Source organism: Podarcis muralis, chromosome 1 (genome assembly GCF_964188315.1).
Source record: "Podarcis muralis chromosome 1, rPodMur119.hap1.1, whole genome shotgun sequence".
Classification (NCBI taxonomy): Eukaryota; Metazoa; Chordata; class Lepidosauria; order Squamata; family Lacertidae; genus Podarcis; species Podarcis muralis.
In genome coordinates, this window is record NC_135655.1 from 66,311,374 (window position 1) to 66,332,514 (window position 21,141).

The 21,141-nt window shown below is 42.1% G+C and overlaps 3 protein-coding genes across 26 annotated transcripts in view; 1 reads left to right on the top strand and 2 right to left on the bottom strand.

The window, feature by feature from the left end:
• The window catches only part of PPFIBP2 (PPFIB scaffold protein 2), a 112,372-nt gene extending 109,762 nt beyond the window's left edge, over nucleotides 1-2,610 (top strand). For all 23 annotated transcript variants that reach the window (XM_077930189.1, XM_077930203.1, XM_028730599.2 and 20 more), the window contains one exon: nucleotides 316-2,610. In XM_077930189.1, coding sequence (XP_077786315.1) covers nucleotides 316-384 — 69 coding nt within the window. In that variant the 3' untranslated portion in view covers nucleotides 385-2,610. The remainder of the gene's footprint in view (nucleotides 1-315) is intronic.
• An 813-nt stretch (nucleotides 2,611-3,423) lies between these two features.
• Nucleotides 3,424-15,361, bottom strand: LOC114597661 (NADH-cytochrome b5 reductase 2). Its single transcript, XM_028730739.2, has 9 exons — nucleotides 15,015-15,361; nucleotides 13,566-13,712; nucleotides 10,150-10,222; nucleotides 9,593-9,699; nucleotides 7,639-7,768; nucleotides 6,369-6,452; nucleotides 5,396-5,481; nucleotides 4,873-4,972; nucleotides 3,424-4,019 (listed from the first exon to the last, which is right to left on the bottom strand). Exons 1-9 carry the CDS (start codon nucleotides 15,027-15,029, stop codon nucleotides 3,847-3,849), a joined length of 915 nt encoding a protein of 304 aa, XP_028586572.2. The 5' UTR covers nucleotides 15,030-15,361; the 3' UTR covers nucleotides 3,424-3,846.
• Nucleotides 15,362-16,418: 1,057 nt separating this feature from the next.
• OVCH2 (ovochymase 2) overlaps nucleotides 16,419-21,141 on the bottom strand; it is a 27,293-nt gene continuing 22,570 nt past the window's right edge. The window contains exons 18-21 of one of the 2 annotated variants that reach the window (XR_013393207.1): nucleotides 20,575-20,770; nucleotides 20,124-20,322; nucleotides 18,990-19,155; nucleotides 16,419-17,099 (exon numbers count right to left, since the gene is read on the bottom strand). Coding sequence is in view for 1 of the 2 variants with exons in the window: in XM_028730771.2 (XP_028586604.2) it covers nucleotides 17,080-17,099; nucleotides 18,990-19,155; nucleotides 20,171-20,322; nucleotides 20,575-20,770 (534 nt within the window). In the remaining variant the exon portion in view is untranslated. The remainder of the gene's footprint in view (nucleotides 17,100-18,989; nucleotides 19,156-20,123; nucleotides 20,323-20,574; nucleotides 20,771-21,141) is intronic. The other variant, XM_028730771.2, reaches the window with a different exon arrangement.

Consider the following 21,141-nt stretch of genomic DNA (forward strand, 5'->3'; position numbering starts at 1 on the left):
CATACACCTGACATTCTCAAAAGTCAAAGTCTTGTTGCTTATACTATGCATGACCTTAATTCCACACACTATAAACACTATAAATTTCAGGGATTAAATTTGCCTGAAAGCAAATGAAATAGCTAAGTAAATTACTTGTGTGCAACTAGCTTCTACTGTTTCCAATTAGGTTAGTAAACTGGATGTTATATATAATAATTATCTTGAATAAGCTGTTCATAACTTATGCCTATGTAAATCTCCGCTAAATCTGTAGAGGACCTAATCACTTACATCTGTGATTTATGAACTCTACTATGGTTTGTTTTTTTCCAGACTATGTTAAGCCAAGATCAGTTGCTGAATGATGATAGATTTTTAACAACAACGTTTGAGGACTGGTGATGAAGATTCCATGTGACCAACACCGCTCTTAATACCTCAGTTGTATTAGGGGATATGACTGGTCCAGGCTGGGTGCTCTGTTTAAAAATATGCCACTGAAATGTGTGAAACCTTTTTAAGTGCTGTTTTTCACATCTCCCACCCCAACAGCAATGAAAACCCTAAGGTCCAGGTACTTAATACATGCAGTCAAAGAACCTATGCAACATTTTTAGAAGTAGTAAAATTAAGAATATGTAAATATATTTTAAAGCACAGTGAGCCATTTACTAGTCAGTGATCCATTTTCTATATTTTGTACTTGCTCATGGTGCATATTATTGGAATCATGTTAGTTTTCTAAGGTATCACCCCTTATGAATGGTTAGTACAACCAACACCATGTTTTTCTTCCAGTCTGGTATAACGATCCCCTGATATGATAAACATGCTAATTATTTACTTGACCACTTACACTAAAGCTGTATCTAATGTGTCTCCTGTTGGACACTAACACTCCCACCCTTTAAAGACTATTCCAGTCCAGTATACAGTTTTCCTCTCTCCCTCACAACTTGTGTTCTGCATTGTACATGAGGTCTGCAATAAGAAAATGTATTATCCTTTACTTCATAAGGCCAAGTAGTGAAGTAGTACCCCACTGGCACGATTATTTCTTTCTGTGACATTCTCCCTTACCAGCATCTCTCACATTGGATGAGCTAAAAAAAAAAAAATCTCTGCTCAAGATGCAATGAAAATATTCATTTACCTTAATACTGCATTTCTTAAATGCTGCAGTTTCACTCTTGCAGTATGCTTAAAAGGTAAAGGTACCCCTGCCCGTACGGGCCAGTCGTGTCCGACTCTAGGGTTGTGCGCTCATCTCACTTAAGAGGCCGGGAGCCAGCGCTGTCTGCAGACACTTCCGGGTCACGTGGCCAGCGTATGCAGTATGCTTACAGTGGATTAATTTCTAAGGATTTGTGCTCGATGAGCTTTTTACCATAATAGCTGAAAACAAAACACTTCTCAGAAAATGATGTTTAGAGAGCATGAACGGACCAAATGGACTACCAGAAAGCAGTAAAACCACCAGCTGCTTGAAACTTAGATAATATTGTGAGGCCTGCCTTCCTTAATAATGCCTGGTATAAAATTTAAGGAATTAATTGGAAGAAGGGGGTTACTTTAACTTTTCAACCTAAATTGTGAAGCAAGCAGTAGACCTTTCATACACCCAGGCTTTTTTCTTTCAAAGTCTCAGTAGTTCTGCAGATGGAATGTTGTAAGCCTGCCACAGATCAGGAGATTAAGATAAGTTTTCCCATTCCATAAATATTCTGGAGGCAGAAGTTTCCGCACTAGGGGAAAAAGTTGTCCTTAATTTAAAGTATTTGTATTACCTACTTTCTTCACTGCAGCATTCATGTGATTGTTATTAGGACTTTTGTACTGCACACGGCTGCTTCTTGTTTCCTTTATGAAAATCAGAACACTGTTCTGTCCTGTTCAAAAACTGGCTTTATAGCAAATAGCAGTTCCATGAGCATTTTGTATCTGCTTGTTTTGTTCCTAAATCTTTGCTCATGCAGATCTGCTCTAAAGACCTTCAAGCCTGCTCTAGTGTAGCACTGTGGACATCTACACATCATTAGGCAAGGGTACCACCTGCTGGTGACAAAGTTTTGGTCGCAAAAAACACACATTCCAAACGTAACTTATGTTGCCATCCTAATAATAATAGCACAACTCTGAATGTTTTTATTTTGCAAGAGAGAGATCAACATGCAGCCAGCAGACATCCATTGAATCAAACTGTGAAAGCTGGGGTGGGTGGCCGTTTGGACTTTACTATTAAGCAACAGGTCCTTGAATGCTTGTACAAGATGAATACTTGAAGCATAAACTACTTAATGGCTTTTCAGCCCTGGAGAGCTTTTGAACGTATTTATATCTGTGTCATTTCTTACAGTTCTTGAGCTAGTGCACGCTCTTAACGTCAAAAGCATGAAAAAGTATGTTGTATGTCATTTTTACAAAGGTGACTGTTGAAGCATATGCATGCATACAGCCTGTACTAGGGTTTGTGGTCTGGATAATGCCACCTCTCTGAAGCAAAGCAGGGCCGAGTCTGGTCAGTGCTTTGGGTGGGTGACTCTCAACGACATGAATGTCACCTTGAATTCCATAAAGGAAAAAAGGTTGGCAATAAGTGTAAGAAAATAAAATTGGTTAACAAATGTTCCCAGAAAGGTTTTCCTATTTGACACACAGGTATGAATGTTTGGCTCAGAGAGCTCCAATGTTGCAGAAAGAGTTTCATGAGCAACAGTCAATGAATATACTTCAAGGCTATTAAGAATTGGTGGTGTAATGTTTTGAATACGAATAAGCTACGCCAAGACTTGCATGAGCAATATGGCTCAAATGTATATGTATATATTTCCTAGCTTGTCATCAGAATTATCTAGAATAGCTTATTGTGGCAATGTTTAGATTATTGTTACAGTATGATTAGACAATGTCATAGCAGCTGGGTGGTTAAGACACTGGAAGACACTCCCTGCAGTGTCTTCCAATGCAGTTTATGCAGGAAACAGACCATATTTGTGTCTTAGTCCAAGTACTAGGCATGGTATTTTGGCTATATGGCTTAAGGGAAGCTGTAAGAGGAGGTTTACTGCCCAAATGCTGCATACATGGTTCTGAAATTAAAGACTGAATCCTGCTGAGACTGATTGCCTGCCCCCACCCCCCCACCCCCACTTTTACATCCACCACCTCCTTCCTTTGGAAGAGCACCTGCCCAACAGTGAAGCTCTTCATGCTGTCCAACCTATAAAATGGGCTTTGACTTTCATGCTCCATTGGCAGCATGGCCCCAACAGATAGGATGGTCTCAACAGTAGATTTCACTTTCTGCCTACTCTTGCATGGTTCTTACTGGTGTTCCCCCTGGTTTTCTGAGATGGGGTTCACTAAAGGTGATGGCATGTGAAAAATCCGGGCGGGGGGAGAGAGAGAGACAGTGACAGAATAATGAACATACTTGAATGGTCATTGTGAAGTAAATTATATTACTGCATCACAAACAAATTTTACAAAACAATTTGATGTTTATTAAATGGAAAACTGTTAGCTTCCCCGATAGCCTTTTTAAATGCAGCATTCTTCTACTGGTTATAGAACTACTTTTGGACAAAAGAAGCTGTTGTAATTACATAGTTGCAACAGTTTAAGCAGCATCTCAATGCAGAGGAAGGCATAACCTAGCACCGTTAGTATGAGAAGCAGTGTTGATATAAACACCGGTTGCCATACATCCAGATTATCCCAGACATTTTGGGGATTTCCAATGGCCACATCCCAGCTATGTCCGGGAAATACCACTCCCATCAGTCATCAATTTTACTACTTGCTTTAACACAAAATTTATATGTACCAACAACATACTATAAAAGGGATGGTACAACTTCCGGTTTAATAAGCAAAAGTGTTTTCTTTGGCATACCCTAGCTTTTCAAGATTAGGCAGACAAGCAAACTGAATCATAGGTGGGGGTCCACACATCAGAATCAGAGTCTCACTGCCAGGGGGAGGCATATGTTCTTTTATCATGCTATCCGTAATAAAACCAGCACTATACTTCCAGCCTGAAATGAAAAAATGGTGGACATAGTTAAAAAGCTTCAGGGCTAGTCTTCCATATGAATTACTTGTCTATTATATCACCTTAAAAAGACATCAGATATGTCTACTATGTGATATCCAGAGAGGGTTCGATCATGATCCAAACACATTTAGCTCTCTTATCTAGAAGAGCTTCCCGATTCAGTTCCATAAAGCTCCTGAATTGAATGAGTGAGACCATCATGCATGGCAGGAAACCAGTGGTCCACCAGATAATTCTGGACTTCCCCACCATGCTGGGTGGAGGCTGATGGGAAACTGGAGCTCAGCAACACGTTAGCCACTCCTGACAGGTGGCCATCAGATCTCCAGCTGACAGTTTGATGCACATTCCAAAGACGTAACTAGAACCTAGTAAAGCTCTTACTGAATCTTACAAACAGCATGGACAGCATGTATAAAATGCAACAATCTATATGGGGCAGGCTCCTGGTCTTAATCCAAGAGGGGGGGAAAGTTGCTGGTTGCTCCTTAGAGCTGCTGTTCCTTCTTCCCCTCTCACCTCCCTCAAAAGAAAATCCTAACCATCATGATTCCTGTGGTTACCCCCCAAAGAAAAGTCTTAACACGTGATGTTTTTGTCTTACTAGTGAAATAGCATTTTGCTTTGCAAGGGTTCCTGGGGTGCATCATCAACGACAACCAGGAAAAATGATCGAAGACAGAAAAATCCTGGTTCACAAACTTTAAAAACTCACTAGAATTAATCTAACATCATAGCAAGGCAAACTTATCCCTACACTAGAAGTGTGCGATACTCAAATTATTTGCATACAAGAAGAAGCTTCATTAGTCTGTAAAGCCAGAGTCGCTTACCCTGAGGTGGTCTGTCCAAAGTGTACCACAGTTTAAACTGATCCGAGTGATTTGCTGCTACATCTTCAAGCTCTGGTCTCAATAATATATCTTCTTCTGTCTATCAATAGAAGGTCAGTGAAACATCCACGAAGTACAATAATTGGGAGATTCATGCATACACACACCTCTCTTAATCACCTTTATGCACCATTGTTTCTAACTTCACTGCCCCCTCTTATTTTTACCTTATTAGGTAAAATCAATCAGCTCCTCAAAAGTTTAGCATTGAGGCCTTTGCTTAGAACAGAATTCCAGTGAAGCAGAGCAAACTGACCTTACTTCTGAGTAAGTGTTATTAACATTAACTTTCTGGCCAAACTTTCTGGTTTATCCTGGATGGGAAAATGCATACAAGCTGCCTTCTCTGGCTGCCTCCTAACACTCAAACTGTTGCTTGTCAAATCCCTGTTTCAGTTCCACTGCTCAAAATCCTTTGTGAGAACCACAGAGAAAAATGAATAAACTAGAGAAGTCTACTCACCTGGTTAGCAAAAAGAAGGTAACACTTGGTGTTATCTTTGGGGTCCTTTGTAATGTGACGAATTAGTTGAAGCATTGGAGTAATTCCTATAAAAATCAAAGCCAAAAGCAACAACTAGATGTTTATTTTCCATTCCCACAATCAGAGACCCAATGCTGCCTTATCCTAATTGGATTTTTGTAAGATTTTAGATTACTCCGTCCCAGATTTTGTTTGACTAGCTGTAAAATAGGACAAGGGGAAATGGACTGCTTAGCAGTAGTGCTTGATGATTAGCCTGCATTAACTATATTCAGTGTAGCTGAATTCACACTCCAGACTAAATCTCTTAGATCGGTAAGTACATTCCTAAGGATGACATTTTTATTTAATAATAAATTAATTAATTAATTAATTAATTAATTAATTAATTAATAATAATAATAATAATATAGTTATTTCTACCCCATCCATCTGGCTGGGTTTCCCCAGCCACCTGGTAGGATCAGTACTACCTGCTTCAATATGGTAACTATTTCATAATTATTGCATGACCCCAAGCTCTTGTGCTCAGGCTGTTTTCACTGAACCAGATAGTTATAGATCACTCAGTTCTCAAATTGCTGTTGGCCAGAGCGTTACTAGGGTGCAACACAGAAAGCACTCCTGCCTCTTAGCAGCCCCACAATTGCCCCACAAGAATGCATCCACAGCTTCTCCCACCCAGCTCTTCCTGCAATGCTACTTTCCACCCTTCTGCCATGGGGCAAAAGGAGACTTCTCCAGCAGGTGAAAAGAAACAGTGGCTGATGCAACTGAATATTGAGCTGAGTCCTCTGACATGAAGGACTTCGGAAGTGCCCACAATGAATAAGGGAAAGCCTCAAGCTCGCCCCACCCAAAGTTTAATGATCACATAAAATATATGCAGTAACTTTAGTTCTTGCCATGTGCTCAGCCCTATCTGTCCCCTCACCAAGGCATAATATCATACCTGTTCCTCCAGCTATCATTCCAACATGTTTTGCAAACTTTATCCTTGCTTCAGACTTCTTATCTGGCTTGATAGAAAATTTACCTGTGTGAAAATGAGATTACAGCTGTCAAGGCAAACCAAAGAGTGAACCTATGGCCATTTCAGCAGCATTTAATCACTGTGCCATGCAACACTGCTCTTTAAATCTGCAATCCTATGTAAACCTACTGAAACAGTAGGCTTTACCTCCAAGTAAACACAGGATTGAGCTACACAGCTGGTCACTCATCATATTAACAGTGAGGCAATATAGTCTAGCCAGTAGAAGCCAGGATTTATAGGTTGGAGTATGTTGCTTCATTTACAGCAGCTAACATGGAATAGAAAACTATATAATTAAGGCTGTAATTCTGTGCATAGTTACTTGAGAGTACGTCCCACTGCACACAGTGGGACTTACTTTCAAGTAAACATGCATAGGACTGCACTGTAAGAGAAGGTATTGATGCACATGTATTTTAAAAAGGACTGGAGTTAGCAATTATCTTGGCAAAAAAATTAAAATGCATTATTATTTAAAGCGTTTTTATCCTACTCTTCAGTTAAAAAAAGAAAAAGATGTGCCCAGAGCAGCTTACAAATATAAGTGATATGTTTAGAAGTTGATCTGGGCAGTGTGATCCTTTTTAAATTTTGAGTTTTCCTCTTTCTTTCTTTCTCCCTACCAATCTTTTTTTTGTGTGTGTGTGTGCCATGTCTTTTAGTTGATAAGCCTGAGGTGAGTGACACAAGAGAGAGAGAAAAAGATTGGTAGGAAGAAAGAAAAAGGCAAACTCGGGGCACTGTTTTTCAGTTGTAGAGTTCTTGTAATGACAGCCTGGAATTGAAAGATTTCCATAAGTGGAGGCTCCAAATATTTGTGATATCTCAGCAGAATTGATGGAGAGGCCCTGCAGCCCAATCTCTCTCCCTTCCACAGAGTCTGATGAAATGACTACTCCAGTTCTACTGCAGCACATGATAGCTTAAGTGATTTAGATACACATCATCTTGAAGCCCCCCTGCTTCAGCTGAGATGCTGTAACTCTTATCTCTCAGTGACTTCTGCCCATCTGTCTCTCAAGAGCACCATCACTGTTCAGTTGTCACAAATTCCTGTTGATTACACTCTTCGGCATACTAATGTTACAGTGTTCGGACAACAGGTGAAATACTGCCCCAAATATCTTCTTCATCACATAATCAAGCAGCTATTTTAAAGCATCTGGATTCTGTGACCTTATTGTACCTGACCCCTTGTATACCAGAAGTCCATTAGGTCCTCTGAAGTCAATGGTATCACCAATCTTCATGCTGTCTAAATGCTGGGACATCTTCCCACCTTCTGGAAACTTGGGGTGAATGTTTTTGTAGTAAACCTGTTTGAAGAGGAAGTGGGGAAACACACAACAGTGGTAGAAAGAATTTAGCCATTTTACTTTAAGGCAACAGTGAGGTGCAATGGAAAGGAGTAAATAACAACATTTTTCACTCTGCCCTTTGAGCTAAAACCAAGTGTCACAATTGTCTGTTATCACACAAAACATGAAATAGAACCCAGAAAATCCCAGGTTTCCCAGAGTCTGTAACAAAAAAAACCACTGCACTTCTATTTACCCTACCAGATAGACTTTAAGAACTCAAGTCTAAAGTACTAAGTCTTATTTGGTCTCTGGATAAGCTTTTGGTAAGAAGTCATCCTAGAAGTAGGCAAGAGGGGGGACCTGTAGTCGTTCAGATGTTGCTGGACTCCAACTCCCATCATGGCCAATGGTCAGGAATGATGAGAGTTATGAAATCAATGAATTGCTTTTAGAATGCTGTGTTTTATTGTTGTTAGCCACTCTGAGCCTGGCTTCGGCTGGGGAGGGCGGGATATAAGTAAATTATTATTGTTATTATTATTATCCAACATCTGGACAACCACAGGTTCCCCAACCTTTCTCTGACATCCTTCCCCCAGAACAGCAAAAGATTCACCTTTCTCATTACAAAGTGTTACAGAGCATCACACAATATGCTCACAAGTCATTAATCTTTATATCATAGCAGAAACATCCTATATTTAGTATGGCTGGCATAGCACTGGCCCTGCCCTTCTGTTTTATACAAAAGCCTGAAATGAACATATTTATCAGATTTAAGTTTTTTCAACCTCTTTATTCCATGCCTGGATAACTTTCACCTGCCACATTTGTGTGCATCAGGCAGAGGAGCAAGTGCATAAATGATGGAGGTGCCTGTATTAATACTTCCCTGTGCGCAAGGATTCTTTTCAAGCCTTGGAAGAAACCTGGGTTCGATTAAATGTTGCTACTATACACAAGAGAAGACAAAACCCCACAACAGAGTGACATACAAGGATGGCTTGAAAAGAAGTCATTAATTTAGCCAACTCAAGTTTTTCCATCCTACTGCAGTTACTGAAGCAGTGAATGATCCAGCCACAGGGGGGGGAAGTCACTTGCACACACACTGGTCCTTTAATACTTCCAGTACTCAAGAAAAAATAATAATAAAGTTGCTTCAGTTACATTTATTCCAATGTATCACTGAAGAAAGAACCAGCTGTTTCTGTACTTCATCTTCCTACTGTCAAGATGCAACCAGGATTTTGAAAGCTTCTTCCTTCCCCAAGTAAAAACATTAAGCTTATTTCCTGCATAAAGCAGCACATTTAACATGCAACTATACATTTGATCTGGGGGGGGGGGGGGGAATAGATCAGTACAAAGTTCAGTGGCTGGCATTCAAGATATACATCATTACATTCCCCCACCCCTATAACCCACTAAATCCAGCAGAACCTGCAGACATATTCAGTACCCACAGTAGAACCAATCTTCAAAACGCCCATGAGAGCACTTTAAGGTCATTGTACACACACACACACACACACACACACACAAATATGAGTTGTGTTTTATTTTCAGTGCCCAGACAGACAAGCCTCTGTTAACATGTATAATAAAGGAAGCTGAGGCAAAGCGTATTTCCCATCATTTCCACACCATTCTCTGATTCCAGAATGAGCCCATACACTTTTAAAATATGTTAATAAGAACCTAGCGTGCTTCTTCAGACATAAATTTAAAAATGATCCAATTTCTGGTTGCAAATTGTAATTTAGACCCATGTTTATGAGAAATAGAACCAAAATCCGAGAGGGTCAAGTTACCAGCATTAAATAAATTTAAATATACCTTTATGATTAAATCAACATAGCCTCTCACTTCATCACTAGAAACTGGAGTGTAGGCCCGGATCACAAGGTTACCGTCCACTTTGGCAGAGAGATATACATGTTGGCCTAGGTGGGAGAAACTGTTAACTTTTCATTCCAAAGTTCATAATAGCATTAACAAACTAGCTAAACTGTTGGGCTGCTCAAAATTTACATTTTTAAGAGAGAGAGAGAGAGAGAGAGAGAGAGAGAGAAGAAAGAAAGAAAGAAAGAAAGAAAGAAAGAAAGAAAGAAAGAAAGAAAGAATCTTCATAGTTGTGAACATAAGCTTGAAAACACGTGGAAATCAATTTCAGGAAGATGAGGAATTGGAAACCAACACAATCTCACATTATGCTTGCAAACATCATTATTTTTAAGCTGTTATGCCAAGAAAAGTCTGTACAATCTTAATTTGCCTCCACTGACATTGGAGTTGAATCAGTTCTGAAGAGTTTCCAGAGTGATTTTCCAGAGATGGGGTGCTGTCACCCAAAAGGCTCTGTCTTAGAAATCATAATATGCAGCCATGCTTACCTACAGGCAAGCCCAATATATGTTTTGATGACGGAAGTTCAAACCGAAATCTCCTGGTATCGTGACTGATCTCCTGTAAAAACACAAAAAGGTGGGTACTGTAAGGCTATGCTATGTAACAAAACATTCCAAAACTTCCAATTTTTAAAGTCACATAATACTCTTCATGGATTTGCTTTGATTAGCAGAATAGGCACTACTACAGGTGCCACATAATGCCCATTCCACATTTGTAAGAACTTGATTCTTTATTCCTGAATTGCGGGGGATTGGACTAGATGACCCTTGGTGTACCTTCCATTTCTACAATTCTATCATTCTATGGTCATCTAGTCTGGAAGCACCTACATTTTGCATGTAATTAGAACTGTTTTGTGTGCTTTCATCTCCTCACTTGATTTTTCAAACTTACTTCCCAGCCAAGCTCCTTAAAAAGCTTACAGGTAAAATTATACCAAACAATACCTTCCACTTCGCCTTAGCTTGTGCCCTGTTTTACTTCAGCCGATCATCTGGCACCGACTTAAGATTGGCTTAAGAACAAAAGAGGGGCCAGGCTAGATCAATCTGGTGCATTTGGCTTCCTACAGGGCACAATCAGATATTTCTGGGACACTTATGAGCAGGACATAAAAGCATTTAGGCAAATGCATCTGACCCTGTTGGTCCAGCCACAGTGATTGCTTCCCCACTCTGTCCATGCAATGGATGTTTAGGGATGTGGCAGTCTTCTTTCACTTGAAGAAAGTTACTTGGTTCATTACATTGCACAACAAATTCTGACATAAGTCATGTCTCTGAAATAAAAGTAGCCATTTCTTATAGATCTTGAGGTGCTGAACACAAATGCAACAATGAAAACACAAAAATGACTACTGTTTCATAGAGATGTGCAAAGGTTTACTATATACCGTATTTTTCGCTCTGTAAGACACACTCTTCCCCTCCTAAAAAGTAAGGGGAAATGTGTGTGTGTCTTATGGAGCGAAAGCAGGCTGTGCAGCTATCGCTGAAGCCAGGAGAGCAAGAGGAATTGGTGCACACCAATCCCTCTTGCTCTCCTGACTTCAGGGATAGCCACGCAAAGCCTTGAGCGCAGCGGGAGTGCTCCTCCCTCTTTGCTCAGGAGGCTTTGCATTGCTTTCTTGTTTCTTGTTTTCCTCCTCTAAAAACTAGGAGCGTCTTATGGCCGGGTGCGTCTTATAGAGCGAAAAAATGCGGCTATTGAAGAATGTGCACATGCAACATGCATCGGGAAAGCCGGCTTCTATATCCAGTGCCACTTAGCCTGTCACTTGCATAGCTGTTCAGGAGCATCTCTGGGCAGCGTCCAGCAGAAGTCAGCAAACATGGCAGCAGACCACTTCCCCTGGAATCGTTTCTCCATCGTTGCAATTTCCTGATGAAAACTCATGACTAGCCATACCACAGTTGTCGGGAAAGAAATTCAAGTGGGAATGGAGAAAGTGGATCTTTAAGGACATATTGCAGCCAGGTTTGCGATACAGTGACATGTCTTCGACCAGTTCCTTGTAGTTTTCTGCTCTGACATTCCCGTGGAAGCTAGCTGACACCAGGCAAAACACTATTTTTTCTCATCACCCTTAATGATTCCAAGGATTTGGAATCAGGCCATTTAGCAGAACATAAGGTCATCTTCATGACTAGTGTGAATCAAAGTCACTCAGACAATTTCCTTCAGAAGATTCCATTGCTGAAGTCTTGATCCCAGTAACTCCGCTTTGGCCAGGCACAGCTCTACAGCACACAAAACAAGACTGTTCAGTTCTTCTTGTGTAAGACTCTGTGGAGTTTGAAATACATCGTTGCCAAATGAAATTGTTACTCAATGTGGACTGGGTCATTTAGACATGATCATCTTTGTGTGAATATTTTCAGCCCCTCCCATTGCGAAAATCTCTGGATGTTTTCAGAAAGGAGGGGGCGGAAACTGCTCTTTGCTTCTTCTGCTCCTACCTGACTCTGTGAGAGTCGGTGTGTTATCTCTGTAGTGATTAGATGGCTGAGTGAGAGCTGTAACACTCATGCAAGCCAGTAGCTATTAGAAATAAAAGAAGTTATGCTTCACCGCTTTCTTCCGTGCTGTTCATACTCTGCTGAGTTTGGTGCTCACAACTCACAGTTGTGGGTCCAGTGCACTTAGACCTGCTTTCCAGAAGTGGAAGGTCTCTGGAAGTGCTCTCCAGTCGCCTAGCCCAGTTGGGGCAGATCCAGTTGTTGAGCCCAGTGGTTGGCATCGGCTCAAAGGCGTACTGACACTTTGTATCTCCTAAACAGGAGCCAATCAACTAATGTTAATGTCATTTTTGTGCTCAGCACCTTGAAATTAGTAAAGATTGGCCATTTTTATTTCAGAGGCATTTTGTGCATTGTGCAGTGATTTGGCACAGAGATACAGCTATAACACAGGGAAAATATGTCAAAGTTTGTTTCTTGCTATGAAATGCAAACAGCTAGGAGGGGTTCTAGTTCAGTGACAGAATACACAGCTTAGGTCCTTACTCCCTCATCCAAACCTGCCTGGGTTTTGAGATCTTCAGCGGAGGCTTTTCTCTCAGTCCCACCACCCTCACAGGCAAGCTTGGTGGGAACGCGGGAGAGGGCCTTCTCGGTATCAGTGTTTCTCAATCTGTGGGGCCCCAGATGTTGTTGGACTACAACTCCCATCATCCCTGAGCTCTTGCCTTGCTAGCTAGGGGTTATGGGAGTTGTAGTTCAACAACATCTGTGGGGACCCACAGGTTGAGAAAGGCTGCCCGGGTAGCTGCTCCCAGACTCTGGAACTCCCTCCCTAGAGAAGCTGGAGTAGCTCCTTACTTGCTGTCCTTCTGGCAGCTGAATACTTTCCTGCTCCAACAGGCTTTTGGGAATTGACTTCTTTTAATTAAAGGGCTGGTGCCATGTTGCTTTTAGGGTAATTATATTTTTAAAACAGATTTTATATATGCATATAGTTTTAATTCTATCAATGTTTAATTGTATTTTAATGATTGGTTTTTCTATGTTTTTAGTTATTCTTGTTTTTTATCTGCAAGCTGCATTGACTTCTGTCAGGGAAACGCAAGGTATAAATAAATCTAACAGTAATAGCAAAAGATTCTTAATCTCAGAGTCAAGGGTTCGAGCCCCACACTGGGCAAAAGATTCCTGCATTGCATCCTGATGACCTTTGTTATCCCTTACAACTCTGCAATTCTATGATTCTAATAATAAAGAGCACAACTTTTGCATGTATGAAGCCCCTGGTTTAGTCCCTGTCATCTGCAATTGAAAGGAACTCATCCTGGAGAGCTACTGCCGGTCACAATAGACAATACTGTTGTGGATGGACCAATGGCTTAATTCAGTATAAGACCACTTAGTGCATTCAAACCATGTAAGAGCAGATAATTTACCTCTCTCTCTCTCAAACGCAATGCATACTTGATATTTGGATCTTGCAAAGTAATTGGACCTTTCTTCTTCCGAGAGGCCATTGGTTTAAAAACCAACAAGGCAACAGATATTGCAACCACCATCCCAACGATCAGGAAAGAGAGATCCTGGAAGAGGGGGAAAACACACACACACAGCAAGTAAGTACTGTTGCATGCCACCCTAATCTCTGAGCAGTGCAAGATGCCAGGGGTTCCAGGCACTTACCCAGGGCTCGGTTTCCTCAGAATGAGGGACAGCAGAGACTGTGATGCCTTTAGGATATATGGTTTATTTACACATATATACAACCTGTGCCTAAGATGGAAGTGCTCACAGCATTATCACCCCATAAAGTCTTGCTTCTCCCATAGTCACAATCTTGGAATCAAACTAAAATCAAGCATGGCTCTCACTCTCTGGCTTCTGCCTGCCAGTTCACACACACACTGGCCATTGTCCTTCCAATAACCAGCCAGGTGAGGGAAGGGGGCCCACCTATCGGACATCTGGCACAAAGCAATCTCCTTTGTTATACCAGTGACCCTACTTAGGGCCATTAACTCACCAAGAAGCTTACTTCAGCACTTGAATCCTCTATTAGATTTTAACCCTTGATGGAACCAGGACCCCATGAATAAGAAAAGGGACTCAGGCATCATGCAGGCTAACCGCCCCACAAAACACTGAATGTGCTGCAGTTGTGCCAGTTTAGCATCACATTTCCATAGCAGTTTTCAGCCCCGAACAATGTGCTTCACCGTAATGACGTCACAGCCCCTTCCAATTACATGCAGTAGATATCCCTGAGAAACAGAAGCTTGCTCAAAGCAATACTGTGAGTCAAATGGAAAAGCAACTTTGAGCCTTGAATTTCTCAATTGAATTTCTCAATTGCAGGCAGGAAAGATTGGTTTATCTGCATGTTGTGTGCAAGGCTCAGGATAAAGTAACAAAGTGCACAGAACCGGTCCTACAAGAACCAGTCTAATCCAAAAACCACCTCTCTCATTTCATGTCAAGACACTTGTGCACTTGGCAATCATCATCAGAGATGGATTTAGGGTTCAGCAGCACTGGACGCAGAGCCTCGGGCGGGGTTAGTACTGCAACTATGATTTAGAATGGGGCAACATAGTGCTGAATTTTGGCATCACACAGGGCACTGCTGAAATTTGGGACCCCAAGATCTGTCACCGCCATCAGCTCTCACGGCAGCCCTAAACTCGACAAAAATCCATATCCCGAATGCCAGTGGCAACGATTCATTGGGGAGGAAGGTAAACAAAGGCAGCTGAGGCGAATGGTCTTTTCAGGCACCTGGGCGTACAAAGGGCACTAGCGTCCCCGGGCTGCCTTCGCTGGGCTGGGGGGGGGGGAGAGGGTCCCCTTGGCGCCCCACTCCCCCCGCCCGACGCCGCTTTCCTCACCACACTGGACTCCATGATCCACGACTGCAGGTCTCCCACGGAGAGCGCGACCGGCTTGGCGACGGGACCTGACGCCTCTCTTCCCTCAGGAGTTTATAGCCCGCTCTCTCTCCTCCTCTCTGGCGCGCTAACGCCTCCGGGAGCTTTTCCCGCCCAGCTTAAAGTTAAAGAGCAAAGTCCCTCGTTGAAGTTAAAGAGCAACCAGTTCCCTGGCTTCTGCGACTGCTGCACGGCCTGTTCCAGAGCGCGCTTCTGAAGCGCCTTCGGGACCTCGAAGCGCCTCGCGTCTCTGAACGGTTTCTGCTCAGGGCGCAGCCAGGCTTCATGTTGGGGAATCAAAACCTCACTTAATTATTTTTTTCTTGTTGGGAAGGGGGCAGGTGCCCCCCCTCACTGCCTTCCCTTGGTTACTCCCATGGTCCACGGGTTGGCAGAACCGTGAGGAGGCATTGAAGGGACCTGGGTAAACTAGAATGTACCATGCAGCTTTTCTGAGGGGGGGAGGTGATTGTTCTTAATTTTCATTTTCCAATACACAAAAAACCCCATAATGACAACAGAAAAGAGCAAAGGAAGGAAGGATGTGAGGAGTGAGTATTCCCAAAACAGCATTATGGTTCCAGACAATCGTGCTTCCTGAACATATTATCCAAGAATGCTTTCCCAAAGGAATCCATGGGAAGAGGGCGGCTGCCAATCATATTCCTTTGCTTGAGCATATTCAATAAATGGATGCCAAACTATAGAAAAGTTGTCCTTTGCTTTTGGATGTATGTTTTCTTAACTTTCCCATTAATGCAATGGTCCAGAACTGGAGGTTCCAATAGTTTTGCAAATCTCCTGCAGCAGACTTCCAGTGTTTGGCCACTGTGAGCCTGGCTGTTGTGAGCAGGAATCGGAGTAGCTCTTTATTAGAAGCCTCAGTTTCCAAACCATCACATAAATATTAAATGTCCATCATCGGTTCCATAGGAGAATGCACCATGTGATTTGATAAACTATATTTATTTGTATTTTTTAAAAAAATTAGTAAAGATTCAGGAAATTTACAGAATTATGGAAGGATCCTGGAGGTATATTAGGATCTTGGGATAGGAGGAATCCGTGGTGTAGTAGTAAATTATGAACAGCTGAAACTCTTCATGACATTCCCCTCCTCCAAGATATCCCCCCACAGTCAGGTCCCTTCCAAGACTCTACAAGTAAAGTTAACCATTGGGCAGTGCTGCCACTATGACTTCAATACCAAGTCAGGTTGTCTTACCCTCTTGCTTTGCTTGACATCCAGCCATATTAAGAGTTCAATGGCCACCACCCACCCCACCCAATGACATCTACTTTCCTTGCCCTCGCTTCAAACTACAGGCAGTTGAGAGTGTGCTTTTTAAAAAGATCATACATCCATTTAAAGAACAAAGTTATCTTTACTGTAAGGCTGTAGTGACTATTCCAGGTTACAATAAATCTATGAATTATCCTTAATCTTCATCAAGTGCTTCTACCTAAGTAATCATTAAATGCACACAGAAACTTAAATATGCACACACCAATCAAACCTTTATTAATAAATGAATATCCCAATGTGAGGACAGAACAGATGTTTCCATGTGGGGGGGGTTGCAAACCTGCTTTTTTTGACTAAGACTCTGGAGCATGAAGAAAAGAAACAGAAAGTACATGTGCTTCTTCTAGATGTCTGAAAGTGATCTTACTGTCATATGGCATGATAAATTGAAAAATGCGTATTAATAGATTTTTTAAAAAATAATTTATGTTACCTTACATTATAAAAAAATATTCACGTGAAACATTTCATTGGGGAAAACTCACATGCTCCCAGTAAGTTCAATGGGACTTACTCCTAGTAAACTGTGCATAGAATTGCAGCAACATTATTTCTAAATGGAAATGTCCAAAGCTGCACTGATATATTGAACGCATGTGAAGGCTACGCTGCCGCCTTCTTCTTCAAATTATGAAACATGCAGTCCATGAACTCTGGAACAAAGCTGTCAAGTCACATGGTTTAGCTGTTGGTTTAAATGCTCACATTCATAGAAGATCTTCATTCCTGGCTTGAGGAGTCTGCAAAAGAGGCAAGACAGTCAAGTCCAACTATAAAACACCCAAGAGATCATAGCCATCTAATTATAACGATGCTGTGGCAAACTTGTTATGGGCAAGGGTATACCTAGGGGTTGTTTAGGTCGGCCCCCGCCAAGGGCACAGGACCAGAGGGCAGGTGCAAAAATTATGCCTCTCCACTCTGGCTCAGAGTGGCTGGGAGCCCGCCTGCCTGTCTGCATGCTCTCTGAGCTGCTTGTCCACTACTCTGGGTGGCTGGGCGAGGGATGCAAGCTTCTCTGGGCACCTTGGCAGAGCAGTGCTATTAGAAGTGTGAGAGGAGGGAAGAAAGAATGATGGAGAGAGCCAGCAAGAGTTGCAGGAAGAGGAAAAAGACAGAAGCAAAAGCAGTGAGTGGAAGGAGGCAGGGAAGCAGATGGACCAATGGCAGAGGAGGAGAGGAGGTGGAGCAGTCACTGGCAGAGCGTGAAAGGTGACAAAAAGCAAAAAATTTGGGTTTCTGGTTCATGTTCTTTCCCAGCTTTGGAGGCACAGATATCTCCTTGTGAAAAGTGCAAGGGACTGGGGTGGGGGTGGGGCGTGTATGTACTGATACAGCAACTTACCAAGGGTGCCAGGGAGCCTAGGTCTGCCTCTGGTTATGGGGGAAACAGCACTCTCTAAAAATGGCTTTTAATTAAGTGCTACTACCACTTGTGATGAATTCAAAAAGACCCCAGAGGTTGTGTTCCTAGCAGTTCAAAGCACTTCACACTTGTGTTCCAGTTTCAATAGGTGAACACAATTTTGTAAGTCTTGGGACCCCAGCCTAGGGTCAGTGTTGGTGCAGCCACAGTTGATTGGAAGAGATGAAGGAATAATTTTAATATACTGAACTGAGAGAGAAATGGGGAGAGGGAAGGCAAACAGGAAAAGGCCATAGGGAGGTGGAGGGAGAAATGGGGTTTTAGACAGGTGCCTCATATGGGTTAAGGACCTCTAATTAAAGTGTTCGACAAGGTGGATCATTCATGGATTAAGCAATAAAATACATTGGCATGGGAAATAATGTAGTCATTGCTTAACCTGATTGCCCGCTGTACACTTTCAGGTGACCAATAACCGCAAAGCAGCAGCTGTTTTGGTTCGCTTGAGCAAAACCAAGCAAGAGTATTGTGGAAGCCTGAAGGCCAATTTATTGTGAAACAAGCCTTTGTGACAGAGCTAGGGTCTTCACCAACGTAAGGAGGGGCAGTCATGGCCTTACTGTAGTATGTGTGGTAGGCAGAGTGAGAGAAAGTGGTAGGAGCAGAACTTACTCCTGCAGTAGGAGACCAGACATTTTTCAGGGCTGGACTTTGGTAATATGGCACCCTGAGTGAGGACAAAATTTGGCATCCCCTCCCTAAATATTCCTTATTTTCACTCCCTCCTCCCTCCTGCCTTCTGTTCTGCGCATCCATATAAATATAGGTATGATGATGGTGGTGATGATGATGATGATGCCCTCCCGCTGCTCAGCATCCTGTGCAGAGGAACCCCCCTCGCCCCCTAAATCCAGTGCTACGTCTTCATGCTGTCTCCCCACTTTCTGTTTCTCTCATTCAACAAGACCCTGAGTATCCTGGTGATTCTCCAGAGGAGGTGAACACACGTGTGATGTGTTTATGTTGCCTTCTTGTGCCCAAAGACAAGAAGCAGAGGACTTTGTCCCAGAGCAGGTTCATGTGTGTGCATGTGTGCAATTACATTAGCACTGCTTCCATCTCCTCTAACACATGCAGGGGGTGCCAGTAGGTCTGTGACACTTCTATACAGCCCCACATGCCTGTGGAAGCATACTGGACATCCCTCCTTAGAAAGCGTCCCTCCAGATTGGATGCTGTTGTTAAAATAAACACAGATGCCTACTGGTTCCATATATGTGCTGACCGATCCAATTGGTGAAAGACGCAACATTCGTATAAACTCCTGGATAGCCAGCTCTTCCACAACCATGGCCCCAGCTTATTATTCCATTAAGGGTGTAGTAGCTTGACTCTTCTGATGGACAAACCAGTGGACCTCCTGAATCACCCTAATAAAAATGAATAGAGCTTAAAGTTAATGTATACTTATTTGTAAGTTGACGAGGAAAGATACTTTCAAGAGCCATCAGTGTGACCTCAGTTTACACATTCTGCATTTTCTAAATATTAAGGGGTATTGCTATTCATATCCTTATCTTCAGACTGTAGGCTGAAGCTAGCAACAAAGAAATGAATGCAGCGCCTGTCTCCTGCAACCACCACTGTTGCCAGCTTTAAGCTGCTCATTCTTTTATCATTTGCCAGCACACAGTTATGACAGCAAGTAGGTGCTCAACAGAGTGAAAGATAGCAATCTATAGAGCTCTGTTTCTGGATGGTTATGGTAAGAGACACTAGTGCAGAGTAAGGAATTGTGACCAAAAATAATAATATTTCAGATGAGGTTTCCTGCCAACAAAACAGTTCCACTGACATTCATATGAGACCCTCAAGCAGTTATAGACTAGATGCTGCAGCAAAGATGCTTTCCTGACTGCCTCACCCCTCACCACGCCTCACTCTGAAGAATGGCCCTCTTCCTCAGAATGAAGCAGAGCATGGCAATGTCATTGCCACTAAGATAACAGCAAAACATTGTTTAAAAAACAGTGGGTAGGTGAAGTAACCACAGGAGGTGGAAATGGAGAGGCCACTAGCAGGAGAAATCATGAGATATTGATTAATATCCACTGTCCTTGTTCAACAGCTTTCTCACTCATGGCTTTGCACATGCAAAAATCAAACATGCTTACGAGATCTTAGGAAAACAGATATGTCATCTCAGCTTCTACCATGACATTAATTAATTAGAAGACCTCTCATGGGGTAAATTTGCCTATCCCTAGTTTCATTTTCCACTCTGTGTTTTAGTACTTGGTAGTTATGGCTACCCAAGAACCAGAAGAAGCTTTGCCTTGGCTCTAATAAAGTTATGGGTCCCTGTTTTGCTGGGTGTTTGCAGAATTATTGCACAGACCTTGTTAATTCCTGGTTGAATAGAATGCATTTACTCTGACTGCTTACTGTACACGCATCCTTTCCTCCTTCAGTAGGAAATCCGGCACAGAACATCCGCTTGTTCAGACCACCCGGATGGTTCGTATAGTATTTCTGACATTCTTCAGAAACCAAAATAGGAACTTCAAGTTGATGGAGTTTTCTTGAAAGTTCTCCATCTTGAGGGGTTAAAAAGAGCACACTCAGCAAAAACTAAGATTCAGATATAGGCTCCTTAAATGTGAAGAGAACATTATTTTTTCTCTTTCACATGCCAAGTTTAATTTGCATGAACTTAATTCTTTTGCAGTCCACATTTTCAGCTCATGAACCCCTCTTCTCCACCGGTCCCTAATGAAAAAGGAATGGCTAGCAATCATTATGGCTAATAGATGAACACAAAATTCTTACTGAAAGGAAAATGCACTCACCTTCATAATGAATGCCCCAACCTGTAATGACACACACCCTGGAAGCCTCAACCTTTTCGTCTTTCTCAGGCAGACACACAGAACGAACATAATGATTGAATTCTAAAGGCTCAGTGAGTTCCACCAGTGCAATGTCTGAATCTGTAGTTGTGGTGTTAAAATCTGGATGCGGAATGTACTGTTTCACCAATCTTTTCTAGAAATAGGAAAGCACAGCAGGATGATACATGGGAAGATGTCAGCAGCTCAAAGACTGCTCTCCTCCTCCCCCCCCCCTTTCCCCCCAACCTTATACTGTATACAACATTAAAGTGTCACAAACCAGTTTTAGAACCAGTTTTAGAAAGAACTTTATGATATGAAAGTAGAGACAATGCTTGTACTATTGTAACCCAAGAAAATCCTTAATAAAAACAATATTTACAAACACATTTCAGGTAGTTACCTACTTCACTGGTAATAACCTACTTCACTATAAAGTCCATCATGATGATAGATAGATGATAGATAGATGATAGATAGATAGATAGATAGATAGATAGATAGACAGATGATAGATAGATAGAT

Bases quoted from the DNA above. Each gene is read 5' to 3' on its own strand.
- LOC114597661 (XM_028730739.2), bottom strand. The intron at 10,223-13,565 runs GTAAATTATCTG...GTGTTTTTACAG, and splicing joins TGCGTTTGAGAGAGAGAGAG to GAGATCAGTCACGATACCAG. The intron at 9,700-10,149 runs GTAAGCATGGCT...TCTCCCACCTAG, and splicing joins TATATTGGGCTTGCCTGTAG to GCCAACATGTATATCTCTCT.